The 17,024-nt window shown below is 38.4% G+C and overlaps 2 protein-coding genes across 3 annotated transcripts; both read right to left on the bottom strand.

The window, feature by feature from the left end:
* Nucleotides 1-155: 155 nt before the first annotated feature.
* On the bottom strand, nt 156-10,376 carry LOC143849599 (uncharacterized). Its single transcript, XM_077358669.1, has 5 exons — nt 9,936-10,376; nt 2,994-3,150; nt 1,571-1,773; nt 570-743; nt 156-405 (listed from the first exon to the last, which is right to left on the bottom strand). The coding sequence occupies exons 1-5, from the start codon at nt 10,140-10,142 to the stop codon at nt 319-321; spliced, it is 828 nt and encodes a 275-aa protein (XP_077214784.1). The 5' UTR covers nt 10,143-10,376; the 3' UTR covers nt 156-318.
* Nucleotides 10,377-11,775: 1,399 nt separating this feature from the next.
* Nucleotides 11,776-15,190, bottom strand: LOC143851495 (auxin-responsive protein IAA31-like). Of its 2 annotated transcripts, none has more exons than XM_077360954.1 (4): nt 14,761-15,190; nt 13,342-13,550; nt 13,155-13,251; nt 11,776-12,037 (listed from the first exon to the last, which is right to left on the bottom strand). In XM_077360954.1, exons 1-4 carry the CDS (start codon nt 15,006-15,008, stop codon nt 11,986-11,988), a joined length of 606 nt encoding a protein of 201 aa, XP_077217069.1. In that variant the 5' UTR covers nt 15,009-15,190; the 3' UTR covers nt 11,776-11,985. The 2 variants fall into 2 exon arrangements, with proteins under 2 accessions (XP_077217069.1, XP_077217070.1); XM_077360955.1 differs by having other exon boundaries at nt 13,342-13,541; nt 14,761-15,175.
* Between the last annotated feature and the right edge of the window lie 1,834 nt (nt 15,191-17,024).

Raw genomic sequence — 17,024 nt, 5'->3', positions numbered from 1 at the left:
TGGAATTGCAGTGAGCTACACAATCAATCTCTACGGTCCAATAATTGGTGAAGAGAAAAATGAACAGCCTTCAACAGGGAGCATAAAGTTGCTAGGTTCCAGCATTACATTTCCTCAAAAGGATTAGTTCTCTCTGATGATAGTAGTATTACGGATGAAAACAAAAACAAAAGGAAATTAGTATATAAAGTGAAACTTATATGAATCTAATACCGTTTAACAGAAGTGCTCGAGATAAGAAGTGTCTGTCTCTCTCAGTTCAGACTAGACACACAGCAACATTTAGACTACACACACACACAGAAAATATTAAAAATATTAGAAGACATCAGGATGAAAACGGCCAGGGATGGAGCTGCTCTGCTGAGCCTGTCTGAGATGCATCATCAACGCATAGTTATTCACCTGTCCGCCAAACAAAATCGGATCTCAAAATCCAAAATAAATAGATCTTAAGTATGCAAAAATTATAGATGGTCGTGTGGGCCCAAATCAGTGGATAGAGGTTTTTTTTTTTTTCTGTGACAGTAAATTTAGATCTCTAACCACATAAAGCCATTCAAGTATACCTCCAGTGTCCTCAATTGCTCTTGATACTTTGACACTAGCTGTTTCAAATGCTGCAACTCCTTGCTCTTCTCATCGCTCTCTTTTTGACGCTCATGTTGGATTGCTACAGCTCGCTTGAGAATAGTGTTTTCCCGAACGAGTAATTCAACTTGTTCCTTTAGAATCATATTTTCCTAATCAAACATAAGAGTTAGAGTTTTATACCACCAATTTTTATACAAATTCCCCTATTTATAGCTTGGTAGGAAGTACAAATATAGAAAATAGTACAGGTTCCTTTTCTGATGCAAATACATTATCCATCCCAACATGTTCTGTTTTCGATGCAAATGTCTTGCCGAGATTGCTTCAAACTGAAAACAATAATACATTTCAGTTCCACTAAAATGCATATCCACTACAAACACATTTTAGATAATTAATGTTGGAGGCTATCATTCTTAAACTCACATAATTGTCGTTGCTCATATTTCAAGGATAATTGTAATTGCTCAATTTTTTCATGATATATAGTTTTTTTATTTTTAAATATCTATATTTTAAATTTAATTAATAAAAATTGCCAAATCCACGAATCCTGCTATTTTGGGTTTGCTGAATACGAGGCCTCAAACCGTGTCAGATTCCGACAAGCGAATCCGAATCCATGCAACACAATATTTGTTGTAAACCAACATGCCTGCAACCGGTGCCAAGCTATAGCCAGAGAAGTGTGTCCATGTAGTATTTGTTGCATAAAACTGCACTATTATATCAAGACCATTTTTTAAACTATTTTAAGGTGGAGATCACAAACTGTATGTTATAAAGATGAATCATTCCTAGTTCATTTATAGAAGTGAACATTTAGGATCAACCAACTTGTCAGCAACTAGCACCAAGCTACAGCCATAGAAGAGGGCCCATATAGTATTTGCCTAGTCTACCAAGCACAAAGTCCATGTTTTACACTATTGTAAGGTTGAGATGAGCAAATGTATGTTATAAAGAAGCATATTACCTTTTGAAAGCTTTGTGCTGCCTCAGCACTGGCACGAGCCACAATCGATTTCTCTAATACCTCCAATATTCTTGAAGCACGAGCCCTGGCATCTTCCATGTCAGAAGCATTTGTCATTTCACCTACAAACAGCTCCACCCATCCAGAACCATCTGTCGGGAGATTTCCTAAAGTAGATGCGTCTGCGGAAGCTGCATCAACACCTGCCAAATTCCCAAACATTGGCTGCATGCTTAATTCTTCTTTATTAAGTAATAAATACATCCACTTCATTTATTTACATGCTGTGGAGAGTGGAGACCCGAACAAGTTATCTAGGAAACCAGCCACTAAATTATAATGATACATAAATAGGGTTCCCATTCACTAAAATCATGGTTAAAGGTATGCCTAAAAAAATGAGTGAATTGATTCACAGCTGTAGGAACCAATGCTTGTTTGATATGTTCCACACATCAAAGGAATTTTCATGCTGCATGCTAAAATTTATGTGTTACGATGTAGAATCAGCTTAGGTTTAGGTTTTTTAACTGTGAATCAAGGGAAAAAGTTTAGGTTTTTTAACTAGCATATAAAGATAGCTTTCAATCCTATGATTTTCTCTAGCAATGAAATGGTTTGATAAAAAGCGGTAATATCAAGTTGACTGCATGGTTCTAAATTTCTGCAGAAACTGACACGAAATGACCGAAATGTTTTTGTTTTCATCCCCCCACCGAAATGCATTATCTGACACCAAACGCATACCGAAACCAAAAAATGTAAGTGTATTAGTGGTATACTATATCAATGTGTTACATAATTATACTCGTATGTATTGCATGTGAAATGTCGTATATGTATTATGTATAAGTTGTTATATGAATTACATGTGAGATGTGGTACATACTAAATTATCAAACATGCGTGACAGCGTATGTCATTAGGGGCTCATTGTTGTTAAACCATTATGCATGGTCATCTTGCTTATGTGATGGTTTCTAAGTGTGTATTTGTCCTTATTCTAGCATCTCCTTAAGTTTCATCTTTAACTTCTATCACTTGCATATGTTACCATACATTTATGTGATTTTACGTGATTGGTACTGAAATTCAAACCAAAACTGAAACATTTATGTGGCGGCTGAAACTGAAACCGAAACCAACATTTACAACCTTGGTTAATTGAGCTAATTGGCTTATGCTACATTCAAAAGAAACAATTTGCACATCGTAGGTTAAACCATTAAACAATCAACAGTTTCAACCACCTTTCCAATTATTAACAATCTAACTTTTGACAATGAAATCACAGCAACAAACAGAAAGCAAGAACATTCGAAACTTACAAGTAAATGATTTCTACAGAAATATAAATTCCACGAACAGCCATAAAAGATCAAATCAAAGTGCAGTTAGACTATCAATATCAACATATATATACCTTGTGTTGGGGGCTGAACATTTACACCCATTCCAGAGTCAGATTTGCTGTCAGCAGAACCCAGGTTTCTCTCCGCAGATTCTAAACGAAGTTCATTCAAACTCTTGATGGCAGAATTCAAATCATTGCCACACGCTTCAAGAGCTCGCTCAAGAAGCTGAAATGGAAAGTTTTATTGAATGATTAGCTGAAAATATGTTTGGCATACTTTTCTTTGTATTTCTGTGGACCATCTCGGTTCCATTCTTTCAATATATTGCCATTTCAAAAAAAATAAAAATGTTTGGCATACCTACTTCAGAAATCTTACAAGCACTTGAAATTAAAACAGATCTATGAGATATGATTAGCATAGTATATCTACTTTATGAAGAAAAAATATTTAGAGGTCACTCCTGCATTGAGAAAAAGAAGTGAAATTTTCTGTGATTTAACTCCATAAAATTTAGTATCATATTTCAATGTGACATTTATTTTTCAAGCATGATTTCAAAGTAGGCTTGGCCAAAGAAACTAAAAAGTAGCAAACAATAAGGCCACTTTGCATACAAAGTCAACCATCTGGTCCATTTCTTTCTCAAAGAATGCTTTGCAAAATCCAACGACCCACACCACCTTGCCATCCTCCGCACGCACACTTGCCTCATGAGCCGATGCCACACAAAAAAGATCAGGAAACATCCTTGAAAGGGCGAGCACTGCACCACGTGCCATGCCAAAAGGGATCTGATTCCCCAAATCAACCTGGAATCTGCAACCATTCTAAACCAATGTGGATGATATTTAAAGAAAGGGATTGTAAACATCAAGTACACGAAATTTTTATGAATCGATTGAGAGCTTCAGCCCCAATTGCTGAGTGAATTCTTAGTATGTTCATCTAGGTGCTAGGATCAAGGTGGATTATTTGGATTATTTCCCTCCTTTCTCTACTACTGCTTGGATATCTATAAGGTAGGTTCGTTGATTATTGAAATTAATAATTGTTTTCTGTCTTTCTAATCTTATCATGTGAATTTCTTGATCTTAATTATTTTTTCTTTTTTCTTTTTTCTTTTTTTTTTGAATGGCCTTGATCTTAATTCTTCAACAAGTTTTTTCTTCAAACTTGCGGTTTTCACCTGTGGTTTAATTTCTTTCTCTTATCCTATTTCCAATCTGAATTAACAATTTCTTGTTAGGGATTTGTTTACTTCAAACAGTATTATATGCATGGAGTTTGGATATACAATATGGCACATAAACATGAGTTGAGAACAATTTATTTAAATATATTCTATGCAACCAAGAAATTGTGACACTTAGCGAAGGTATTCCAACCAATCCTAAATGCCCATCAACATCACCTAAACCATGGTAAGTCTTGCCAACAAATATGTCACACTACATGCAAAGGAAAACTCAATATGCATATGTAATCATCAATATATTCAATAAGGGTTGTATATATTCATTATTCCAAAATCTTTAGTGATCTTCAGGAAGTCAATTTGAACTGGGAATGCATAGGGAGAGGGAGTTTCATTAGCATCATAGCTTCCCCAAGTCATGACAGTTGTGTGTGGAAAACCCTAGATGGATTTATCACAGTTCTAAATGAAGCCATTGATTTGATCCTAATCCAAATTTCAAATTATTTAATAGAGCATATGAGACTGGCAGTCAGGTGGGATTGAGGAAAGATCTCTAATAAAATCAGTAAGGATGCTGACACACTGAATACAAGTATATGAGCCGTCTGGGGTTCTCTTTAAATCCTTCTGCATATTTGCAGAAAGTAAATCTGTTGGATGGTAGCAGATAAGGATCAAAAAATGGTTGCTAATTCGACTATTCACAATAGGATTGTCTCAGGAGAAAAACTAAGCAAAATAAAGATGTCATGGAAAGAGAAATTCTATCTCTTGTTCCATTTTAATGTTATTAAAATTTATAATATCTCAACTTCCCTATTTGATTAGTGAAGCGCTGAAAAAACATTACATGTACAGATAACCCAGAAAGGAAAAATAAAGAAGCTAACAATAGAACCACACAAATGATTTTAACAGAGATGACACCAATATCAAAAAAATGTAAGCATCATTTAACAAAACACCATCTTACGGAAGACATCGTGATCGATAAAACAATATAGGTGAATTGTGGATTATTATTCTCATTTAACAAGTATCAATCGAATTAAAACCCTAGAAATCAATCTTAGATAACCAAAAAATAAAATATGTGTCAAACGAATTAAAATCCTAGAAATCAATCTTAGATAACCAAAAAAGAAAAGACCTGGTTGTCCATATCGGGGAAGAGGGCGATGAGATCTAAAAGAGGTGTCCAGTTATCGGAGGGCCGAGATGGCGAGATGGGCCTGGGAGGCGAGAATCGGATCGAAGAGGTACCGGATCCGGATAAGCAACGGAGCCTCTTGGAATGAGGTGGCGGAGTGTGGAGATCTTCGAATAGGGATCGCTTTCCTCACACTATGGCAGACATGATTTCCTCTTATCCTCCTCTTTGCTTCTGCTAATCTCTTCTCCGATCCTTGCCCTAATTTCTCTCATCATGCAGCAGCAAAATCACCCCCAACACCACCTCCTCCGTTTTTTTCTTTACTTAATCTGGAGAAATTACACAGATACAGAGAGATAGAGAGAGATCCTTTTTTTTCCCCTTTTGGTTTGCGTTTTTTACTCTTTCGCAATATCTAGAGGGACGTTCTTGTGTTTCTCTTCTTTCTTAGGCCTTTTATGAGTGCCCTTTCTCACAGCCCTTTCCTCACATGTAGCCATATACGTTGCCTTCTTTTTTGACCTTTTTTTTTCTTGGGGGTGCTATGGTCATTCTCTCAAGCAAAATTCCTCTCGTCCTTCTCTTGGGCCCACTTGACACATCCCACGCGGATTTGTACTCCAAATGTCATGAAAGGCAAAAACACATTCTTGGTAACGGCGGGCAAGCAGCCACGAATACCCCTATACACTAAAATTTATCCACAGTTATATATATTCTACTATATATATATATATATATATATATATATATATATATCTGCCTCCTCATGCCCGCATATCTCCTGATGGGCTGTAGTAGTAATTGAGGAATTGACATCCCAGATGCCATATGTGCATTTATAGAAGCCATGCCCTCCAACTCTAGCAACTGGGATGGAGTGAATGGTGAGGTCTGACATAAATAAAAAATTAATTAGAAAAGAAGGGAGATGAAAATGGAGAATAAACTACAAAATAGTTTATTCACCCACTTGATCAATGTCAATGCGTATATACTCCATCCCCCTCTTCTCTCATGTCCTCCACTTCTCTCATTTTACTCTCCAACACCCCCTCTCTCCATACAGCAAAACAGGCAAAGAACTCATACCCCAGGGAAATAAGTGGAAGATTACATGCACTGAAGATAAAGACAGTCTACGGCCAAGACTGTCCAATTGAAAGGACGGAACAGACGGCCACGAAAAGAGGCTAAGAGGCTAAACTTTTCACAATTCCGAACAAGGGTGATGTACCCGTGGATGAGGAAACCTAGTGTTGATGCCCAACTTCAAGTTGAAGGGATTTGAGTAAATTTCTCCTTCTTCACAGATCTGAAATGCCAAATGGAAGGGATCTGGCCAAATTAATCCCACTGAGAACACCTTGGTCAGATGATCCTGTCCCTCGGGGTTGCAGAGGAAAATACCATTTCCCAATATATCATGTCAATGTCATCTTAACTTCTTAAGCAAGGTTTTAAATTTCGGTTTCAGGGTTAATTTCGTGTCCTCACATAAACCTAGCAAGAAAGATCTCAGTGCTCAGTGCTCAGTGCTCAGTGCTCACTCAAAGAGAGAGAGGAAGAGGAAGAGATAGAGATAGAGAGGGAGACCCAAGCCCCTATACCCGCCGGCCACTTTGTCTTCTCCGGCAACATCGCCGGAGTTTCGATCGGTCCATTTCACCTTCTCCATTGCAAACCCCCAATCTCCATGGTCATCTTCTCCACCCCATCAGATCCCAATCCACCAACATCTCCATCATCATCATCCCTTCCCTGATTTCCTCTTCCTGTAACACCTCCCTTATTCCTATCATCATTTTCATTTAAGCCCCATCTACCTATCACCACCTCTCCTAATACCCAACCTCCACCTCTAACCACACATATTTGGCCCCATCTTCCCGGATTCCGGCCAAATTTCCAAGGAATCCTTTGCTCATCACCTTCCACCTCCGACCACCCCTATTCCTATTCCACCTTCGTCCTCTCCATCCCCAAACCCACTTCAAAATTCACTACCATCATCTTCACTTGCTCCTTTTCACCTCCATTCCTTTGGATCCTTGTAACCCAGGATTCTACTGGCCTTCATTGAAAGAGGAGAGGATCTTGGAATTTCAGACCTGTGAAGAAGAAGGAGAAATCTACCCAAATCCCTTCAACTTGAAGTGGGCATCAACACTAGGTTTGATCCTCACATTGCTAGGCTATTTTTTTCTCACACATAAAAACATGAATCCTTTTCAACCTAGAACAGATAGAGATGATAGGTTCCCCTTTGAAGCAATCATTTCCCGTATCGTGAATGTCTTTTCTGCGTATGCGCAACTGCCTAAAGAAACCAATTTTTTTATCCGTGAGATTATCCTAATCTCAATGGTAGCTTCCTTATGGGCTACCGCTGCTTCTTTCCTCATTCACGGGTACATCACCATTGTTCGGATTTGTGAAAAAATTAGCCTATTAGCCTCTTTCATAGCCGCTTGTTCCGTCCTTTTGATCATTTCGATTGGACAGTCTTGGCCGGTCTTTATCTTCAGTGCATGTACTCTTCCACTCATCTCCCTCGGGTAAGAATTCTTTGCCCTTTTTGATGTATGGAGAGATGGGGTGTTGGAGAGTAGGAGAGAAGTGGACGAGATGAGAGAAGAGGGAGGATGGAGTAGATACACATTGATATTGATCAGCTGGGTGAATAAACTATTTTGTAGTTTCTTCTCCACTTTCATTTCTTTTCTTTTCTAATTACCATTCACTCCCTTCTTTTCTAATTCCTCCATCACTGCTACAGCCAATCAGGAGAAATGCGAGCCTGAGGAGGAGGGCAGATACTTCGTATGAGGGAGATATATATATATATATCTTTAGTATAGGTAGTAGTAGAATATATATCTTTGGATAAATTGTAGTGCATAGGGGCATTCATGACTGTTTGCCCGCGTTAAAAGAATGTGTTTTGCTTTTCATGACATTTGAACTACTTAATTATGATGAGTGACGTTTGATTGTTTTCTGTCTTTCTAATCTTATCAAGTGAATTCCTTGATCCTAATTCTTTTTTCTTTTTCTTTTTCTTTCTTTTTTTTTTTTTTGGAATGGCCTTGATCTTAATTCTTCAACAAGTGTTTTCTTCAAACTTGCGGTTTTCACCTGTGGTTTAATTTCTTTTTCTCTTATCCTATTTCCAATCTGAATTAACAGTTTCGTGTTAGGGATTTGTTTACTTCAAACAGAATTATATGCATGGAGTTTGGATATACAATATGGCACATAAAAATGAGTTCAGAACAATTTATTTGAATATATTCTATGCAACCAAGAAATTGTGACACTTAGCAAAGGTATTCCAACCAATCCTAAATGCCCATCAACTTCACCTAAACCATGGCGGCAAGTCTTGCCAACAAATATGTCACACTACATGCAAAGGAAAACTCAATATGCATATGTAATAATCAATATATTCAATAAGGGTTGTATATATTCATTATTCCAAAATCGTTAGTGATCTTCAGGAAGTCAATTTGAACTGGGAGTGCATAGGGAGAGGGAGTTTCATTAGCATCATAGCTTCCCCATGTCGTGAAAGTTGTGTGTGGAAAACCCTAGACGGATTTATCACAGTTCTAAATGAAGCCATTGATTTGATACTAATCCAAATTTCAAATTATTTAATAGAGCATAGGAGACTGGCAGTCAAATGGGATTGAGGAAAGATCTCTAATGCTTCGTTTGGTTGCACAAAAGCTCGGCAACCGATTTGGTTTGGATTTGGCGTCACATCCCATGTTTGGTTGCCAAAATGCATTGGACTCCCTTTGATTCCCTTGGATTTCTCTCATGTAATAATTGCTTGTCTCTTTCTTGTCTCCTTCTTCCAAAAAGCAAAGAATTATGGTTGAATTTTCTTGGGAATGATGCTCTCTCTCTCTCTTCCCTCTCTCCTCTCTCCATATATTAGTAATGACACCCCCTACTTTTTCTCCTACTCTCTGAGTATATGCCACGCAACCAAACATCACTACACAATTTTCCGAGGTTAGGAAAATCAAAATGCTTGTCTCCTCCCTTTGACTTCCTATTCCACTACTTTCCGAGCCAACCCAAGCAACCAAACATAGCATAATAAAATCAGTAAGGATGCAGACACACTGAATATAAGCATATGAGCCATCTGGGGCTCTCTTTAAATCCTTCTGCATATTTGCAGAAAGTAACTCTGTTGGATGGTAGCAGATAAGGATAAAAAATGATTGCTAATTCGACTATTCGTGATAGGATTGTCTTGGGAGGCAAACTAAGCAAAATAAAGATGTCAAGTATGGAAAGAGAAATTCCATCTCTTGTTCCATTTTAACGTTATTATAATATCTCAACTTCCCTATTTGATTAGAGAAACACCGAAAAAACATTACATGTACAGATAACACACAACAGAAAAATAAAGAAACTAACAATAGAACCACACAACAATATAAAAAAGAATGCAAGCATCGACCAACAAAACACCATCTCAGAGATGACATCTTGATTATGATTCTCATTTGACAAGAATCAATCGAATTAAAACCCTAGAAATCAATCTTAGATAACCAAAACTGAAAAGATGTATCAATGGAATTAAAACCCTAGAAATCAATATTAGAAAACAAAAGAAGGGGGGGAGACCTGGTTGTCCATATCGGGGAAGAGGGCGATGAGATCTAAAAGATGGATCGAGTTATCGGAGGGCAGAGGTGGAGAGATGGGCCTGGGAGGCGAGAATCGGATCGGAGAGGTACCGGATCCAGATGAGCAACGTAGCCTCTTGGAGAGAGGCGGAGGGTTGTGGAGATCTTCGAATAGGGATCGCTTTCCACACACTATCGCAGACATGATTTCTTCTTATCTTCCTCTTTGCTTCTGCTAATCTCTTCTCCGATCCTTGCCCTAATTTCTCTTATCATACAGCAGCAAAATTACCCTCACCACGACCCCGTTTTTTTTTTTTTCCCCTCAATCTCAATCTTCCTTCTTTGAAGAAATTACACAGATACAGATAGAGAGAGAGAGAGAGAGAGAGAGAGAGAGAGAGAGAGATCCTTTTCTTTCTTCCGGTCTAGGGTTTCTACTCTTCCGTAATTATCTCAACGGAGATTCTTGTGTTTCTTCTTTGCTCGGCTTTATACGTGGCCGAAGCTGCCTTTCTTTCTGTTTTTGACCTTTGTTTTTTATTTGGGGGTGCTATTGTCATTCGCTCCAGCAAAATTCTTCTCGTTTGGGATCAACGGTTGGGATGTGTTAATTGATCAAGATTTCCTGAGCCATGGATGCTAAATGGACATCTCATCCACTTGATCCCGGCGTGCAAAAATATAAAAAATGAAAAGATTTGTTTATTTGGAATGGATTTTTTAGTATTGAAGGGTTAGGATCGCTTCAATCGATAGGACATCCTCTAGTGGCCCACAATATCAGATGGTCTTGATAATAAGAATTGAAGAAAAGTATCAGTCCCGCGGGTGATACTAACAGTACTCGTGGCCGGATTGTTATTAAAAAAATATAAATGATCAGTGAGACGATGAGGTGTCGGTGGCTTATGTTCTACCCTAGGTTTGGGTGCAGATCGTAGGATCCACCTATCAAAACACGACGTGTAAAACTGTGGGTGCCACAACATCAAAACAAGAGGTGTAAAATGATGGATGGCCTCACTTCATCAAAACATAAGGTGTAAAATGGTGACCCCACCCATGCTATGCGTGGCTGTAAAATGGTGGGCCCACCATCAATAGTGTAAATTGGTGGGCCCCACCCCATCAAAATATGAGGTGTGAAATAGTGGGCCCCACGCTATGTAGTTTGGGTGGAGATTGATGGCTCTCACTCTGGTCTTTCCAAGTAGCCCTACTCACAAGTTGCCCTTTCCAGTTTGGCGGCCCATTCCCTGGTTGTTCTAGGTAACCCTTGTGGTTGTTCTAGGTACCCTTTCATAGGTCACACAACTCTGCTGCCAAATTTTACGTAACCAATATGCCAAAAGCCCCAAAACTGATGGAAACTTAGGGACCGCTTGGATACGCGGATTTTAGAATCCGGGATTTCTTCAAAATTGTACATGAAAGACAAGAAAAGAAGCGGACTAGCCGTCGTTTTTTTTATTTCTCGCCCTTCTTTCCGTCAGCAAGAGCGCAACAGATCATCTTATGTTTCCAAGTTTTAGAAATCTCAGGATGCGGGAGAGATTTCTAAAACCTGGATTTCTTACTTAAAATCCAATAAACGCTGTCAGTATAGCATACAACACCTTGAGTACAGCATACAACAGCCTGATCATGAATCCTCTTTTACACTGTTTTCAAACTAAAACATATGGATTCTAAAATCTACGTATCCAAATGGCCCCTTAGGGTCATAACAGTTTCCGTTGAGGCTAAAACTTTTGTTCCTGCTAGATAAAGTAGAACATATCTCCAAAAAAACATTCATCATTCATAAAGAATGAAACTAAACGAAAGCAATTCAGTTCTTGCAACTACCAATGAAACTTAGGAAATAATATAGAAAAATTGTCTTGCCATGGAGCTATCTAATCTCCATTCCACACTTACATAGGTAAATCTCCACACTCGCACACGTAGATCCATACATACATACAACCGGCTATAATAAGGTTTGCTAAGTAGTAGTAAAACAAGCCCCATAGGTAAATATGGCCGAGTGGCATGCATCTTTATCACTCGCCGCACCTCTTAATCTTCAGGCGTCGTACCGTCTCCACAAATGTTCTGCAAGAGAATCACTATTATTAGTATGTGAAAATCTTTTCCCAATTTGTGCTTTACATAGCCTTGGTATGGGCAAAATTCCTCATTGAATCTAGACCGTTGATCATTTGGGCCACCACATGGATGTGCTACACTAGATAAAATTACAACTAGAGGATCTCGGATCAATGTAATCGTTTCATGTTTAATGTGGGTCACTTACCAATTTTTGGCTCAACCATTTTCAACCGTCCACTATTTTGGGGCCTGGCCCACCTAAATGGTGACTCCCCAATGTGCACCATACACGTGTACATTGAAATGTCATGCGTAGTAACGCAAGACGCACTATATAATAAAATGATATTTTCACACCTTTATGCTTGTCTTATATATTGAAATGATATTTCCGCCCCATATTGCTTGTCTTTTCCTAAAAATGATTTCGTTTATACCCCTTTTCTTTTATTTATTTTCTACTAAAGACAGACAAAAGGGGGTGGGATGTTGAAAAAAGGGGGTGTAACTTACCTATCACCCCTAGTACACTTGGAGGTTGTATCCGTACTAACATATTTTTGTCCCGTACAACCACAACCATATTTTTACAACAGGCACTAACTCAACTTGTTGCATATGCCTTAACCTGCTGTCAAAGGCTGCTGACAGCTTTTCTGCAAAGAGAAAAGTTGTTTGACCAGATGCTATCAAGTATCAACATCCAATTATAACTTATAAGCATGGTTTTAAATTTCGACCGAAATCCGAAATTTCGGATCTCGGTGCAGACTCCACCTGACACAGAAACCACTCATGGTCATTTATTTCGGCCGAAATTTCAGAATTTCGGTAGAAATTTAGGTTTTTCCGAAATTTGATCCATAAAATCTGTTTTTTTTAAAATTAATTTAATATTTCACCGAAATTTATTGAAATTTAATATTGAATAAAATATTGGTTTCGATTTTTGTACCAGATTTCAACCGAAATTTCAACATTTAGGTCCAAATTTTAAAATCTCAAGGTCCGAAACGGGTATCGAAACCGAAATTTTAAACCTTGCTTATAAGTGCAGAACAAAATAGGTAGTGCCATTATAAAAATAGTGGTGCGGACATTATATAATATAGATACGTACCCCCAAGGCACATCTCCAACGAGCATCCAGTCGCCATCTTTGTCCTGGTAAGTGAGCTTGTAATTGGGAAGTTCCATGGAAACACAGTCTTTTTCCACTGTTGTGCATCAAACAAGAAAGTGTATTAGAATAAGAAAATTATTGGTTTAATTAGGTAAAGGAAAGATAAGCAAAATGAACAACTCACATATTCCGAACATGTAGTTTAAGGAGCAAGTGAGGGTGTGGTAAGAGTTGGAGAGGGAAAGATCAATCTTCCTTCCAATGGCAACACCCTCCATCTTCACTTTCACGTACTGAGAATTCGAGCCACCATCACCGATGCTTCCACGTGAACACTGAAGCTTTCTCGATGACTTGATTGGTGGCCACCCCACAACAGCACTCCTGTCACCACTATTTTTAATCAGCACATTCCCCTCACAGATTATGATAATCAATGATGTAGAAAATGGTATCCCCACTCCTTGTTCTCCATCGTCAATTCCATCACCTTCTCTTTATTGTAAGCCCTTGATTCTCCAACTCATTGGTAATTGTGACAGCCAATGAAAGAGTCTAAAAATAAAGATATGGGGTGGGAATGATAAAAAGGGGGTAGAAATAGGATCTTCCTAGGTTATATGAATTGACATGAAAGTGCCAGTGTTTCAAAACATAGATGCATGTTTAAACGTCGTCGACGAAAATCTCAGTTGACTCGGCGGGACATGATCGCATACTCGGCTGAGTCAGTTGACGAGGTCATAACTCGGGAGAGTCAAAAGAATTTTACTGAAAAAATGCGGAACACAGCCACGGGAAAGGAGTCAACTCGGGAGAGTGCAGGATGTCGAGTGGGAGTTTTAAAACTATACATGAAACTAATATCTCCACCCTCCTTAAATTCACACCCTTTTCTTCTATTTTAAGAGGGAAATGATATAGGCACAACCATGTTTTGGTCATTGGTAAGGTGGGGACTCACTTTGTCTCATATGCTGAGTAGCTGTTACAAGTCCCAAAAAGCTTGACATCTAGATAAAGCATATAGGAGAAGTTGAGTTAGTGTCTATTATCAAAATATGTTTGTTTTGAAAATGTCAACAGAGGGGACGAGGACAAAGAGAAAGGCGTGTATATCAAAACAAGAACATCCGAATTACATTATTATAATTTGGGATTTGGTAGCCAGTTTCGCAGAAAGCCATTTCGCGAACCATTAATTATTCGCAAATAAATCATATTGAACTTCAAAACCCTTTTCAGTTATAAGAGTATATAGAAATAATTTTTAGAGGCATTTAAGTTGTTTTAACTCTAATAAAAAAATGATCATTCCCACCATATTGCCATCCAACAGTTGCTACAAATTGGATAGTTGCGATCATCTCATAGGTGAGAAATTGAAAGGGACTGATCACAATGTTGGTATAAGCATAGAGTGATGGACGGTCCAGACGAACCCATCCTAGATCCTACCATCCAAGTGTTTCTGTGCGAATGACCTTGGGATTGCTCCTTATACATAGAAAAGAATGATAAAGACAAACATGCTAGAGCAAAAAAACTGAAAAAGAAATGAAGCAGTTCATAACTCAAGAAAGTGGTTTTGATTCCAACATACTTATTAACGAGGTAATCTGCCTTATCGAGGCTGTTGCTTGCAGCATCATCCTCATAATCTGCCTCGTCTTTCCACAACAGTGGCAGCGTTTTGATAACTGCACCACCCTTCTCAAATGCCTCCTCGAAGTCCCGTTTGTTGCTATCAAAACCACCACCATGGCTCGATAAAACCCCGTCTTTTGGGGTGTTGAGATCAAACCATTTGACCCCATGGTTGGGAAGACCAAGCCCTAACTGAAGCTCCATTGAGAAAAAGCTAGCACTAGGAGATAAACAAATACCAACAACACGTAGAGAGAGAAAAAAAAGGGAAATGGAATTTGGTTTTTTTTTAGGAGAAGGTTGGGATTTTATTAAGACTTAAAGAGGGAGCTAGAGAGGGACATGAGTTGGACAAGGGTAGGGAAGATAAACAAAGACAACCCGACAAATGTAGAGAGAGCCCGTCCTCGAGGCAAGGGCTGGGGTCTTGGCATAGGGCGTGCCCTTTCCCATGTGTCTGCGTCTCTGCTAACCTTTTAGCCGACTCGATGCAAAGCTGTCACCTAAGATAACCCTTTTACGAAGAGACAATGTCCTCTGTCATAACTCTCTCTCTCTCTCTCTCTCTCTCTCTCTCTCTCTACCTTAGCTCTTGAGGACCACTTGAAGTAGAAGCCCTGCCACTAGTTTATGGTCCTAGTCTTTTTATTCTCTCCACCCATGAAGCTTGACTTGTGAAGATGAGGACAATGGCTTTTTAGTTTCAATCTTAGTATGGTAAGTGTGATGAGATCATGTCACCATCATCTGGACCCTTCATTGAGGCTGGTCCACAATGGTGTTGGCATATCCTGAAAATCAATCTGATCCATCATTCATACATACCGATTTGACTAAAGAACTTGAATGCATCTGCTCAATTTTTCTTGGGATTTTTTCCTAATAACTTTTTTCTAAAACACAATTAGGCTCTGTTTACTTGTTTTTCCGGGAAAGGAAAAGAAAATGTTTCCCGGGAATCTGACGTGGCATTAGGAAAAGAAATCCAGGGAATCTGTGCAGGAAAAGGTTTCCCTTGACTGGACTATTCACTTGCGCAGGAAAAGGTTTCCAGGGAAACTGCTTGCCCTTCTTTTTGCACTAGTTTCCCCGGAAAACGAAATCCGAGTGTTTTTTGTCGGAAATAAAATCCCTAAAGGCTCTGTTCACTTGTTTTACTGGGAAAGGAAAAGAAAAGGTTTCCCGGAAATCTGACTTGGCATTAGGAAAAGAAATCCAGGGAAACTGTGTAGGAAAAGGTTTCCCGCGCCTGTTCACGTGCGCAGGAACTGTGCAGGAAAAGATTTCCCGAGAAACTGCTTGTCCACCTTTTTTCACTAGTTTTTCCAGGAAAGCAAATCCGACCAAAATAGTAGGATTTGGTTTCCTACACTTGTGAGAAAAGAGACATGTCCACATCATTTTTGGCAATTTCCATGTCATTATTTGACATTTTCCACCTAGGCTTGTTACTTTATCAGGAAAGCAAGTGAACACCAAAATTCTGTCTTGTCAAGGTAGGTCTGTCAAGGAAAAAAGAGGTTGTTTTCTAGGGATTTGCTTTCCCGGGAACGCAAGTGAACAGAGCCTGGGGGGAATGGGCTTTTCCATGTCATTTTTTGACTTATTGTAGAAATTCCACATGTGTAATTCTATTTTCCCGGGAAAGCAAGTGAACACCAGAATTCTATCTTGTCAAGGAAAAAAGAGATTGTTTTCAGGGATTTGCTTTCCCAGGAAAGCAAGTGAAGAGAGTGTCTTTCCCGAGAAACAATACAATTTTTTATTGACATAATAACCATCTAATTAATTATAGAATAGTGTTTTTTTTGTCTATTTTTTGTATTAATGTTTCACGTATAACAAATGATTGAAGATTTCATAAGAATAAAGAAACAAAGCTTTTATATAAAAAAATTCATAATGTTTCTTTGGAATCAGACAAAAGGAATTGTTGTCAGAAAAAAAAAAGTTTTGAATTCTATCATATGTTAACATAAGCAGGTATATAGGGACTTATTGTAAATATTTTTATAAAAGATATACTTTTTTAGAATTAGAATACATCTTAAAAATTGGGCTTGATAGGTAAAAGTCCCTTCTCTATGTTCTAAAATACCATATAGGCTAGGATTTTCTGATTTGGATCTTCTCCCTTGAGTAGCTACTTTTTTCTTTCATTAGGTCATCTCCTTGGGTGGGACCACCAAAATGAAAGGCCAAGATTACTTAAATTTCATG

The sequence above is a fragment of the Tasmannia lanceolata genome, unplaced genomic scaffold (genome assembly GCF_043159265.1).
Source record: "Tasmannia lanceolata isolate RefF3 unplaced genomic scaffold, GAP_Taslan_0.1 ptg000018l, whole genome shotgun sequence".
NCBI classification, from domain to species: Eukaryota; Viridiplantae; Streptophyta; class Magnoliopsida; order Canellales; family Winteraceae; genus Tasmannia; species Tasmannia lanceolata.
This window is presented reverse-complemented; position numbering and strand designations above follow the sequence as displayed.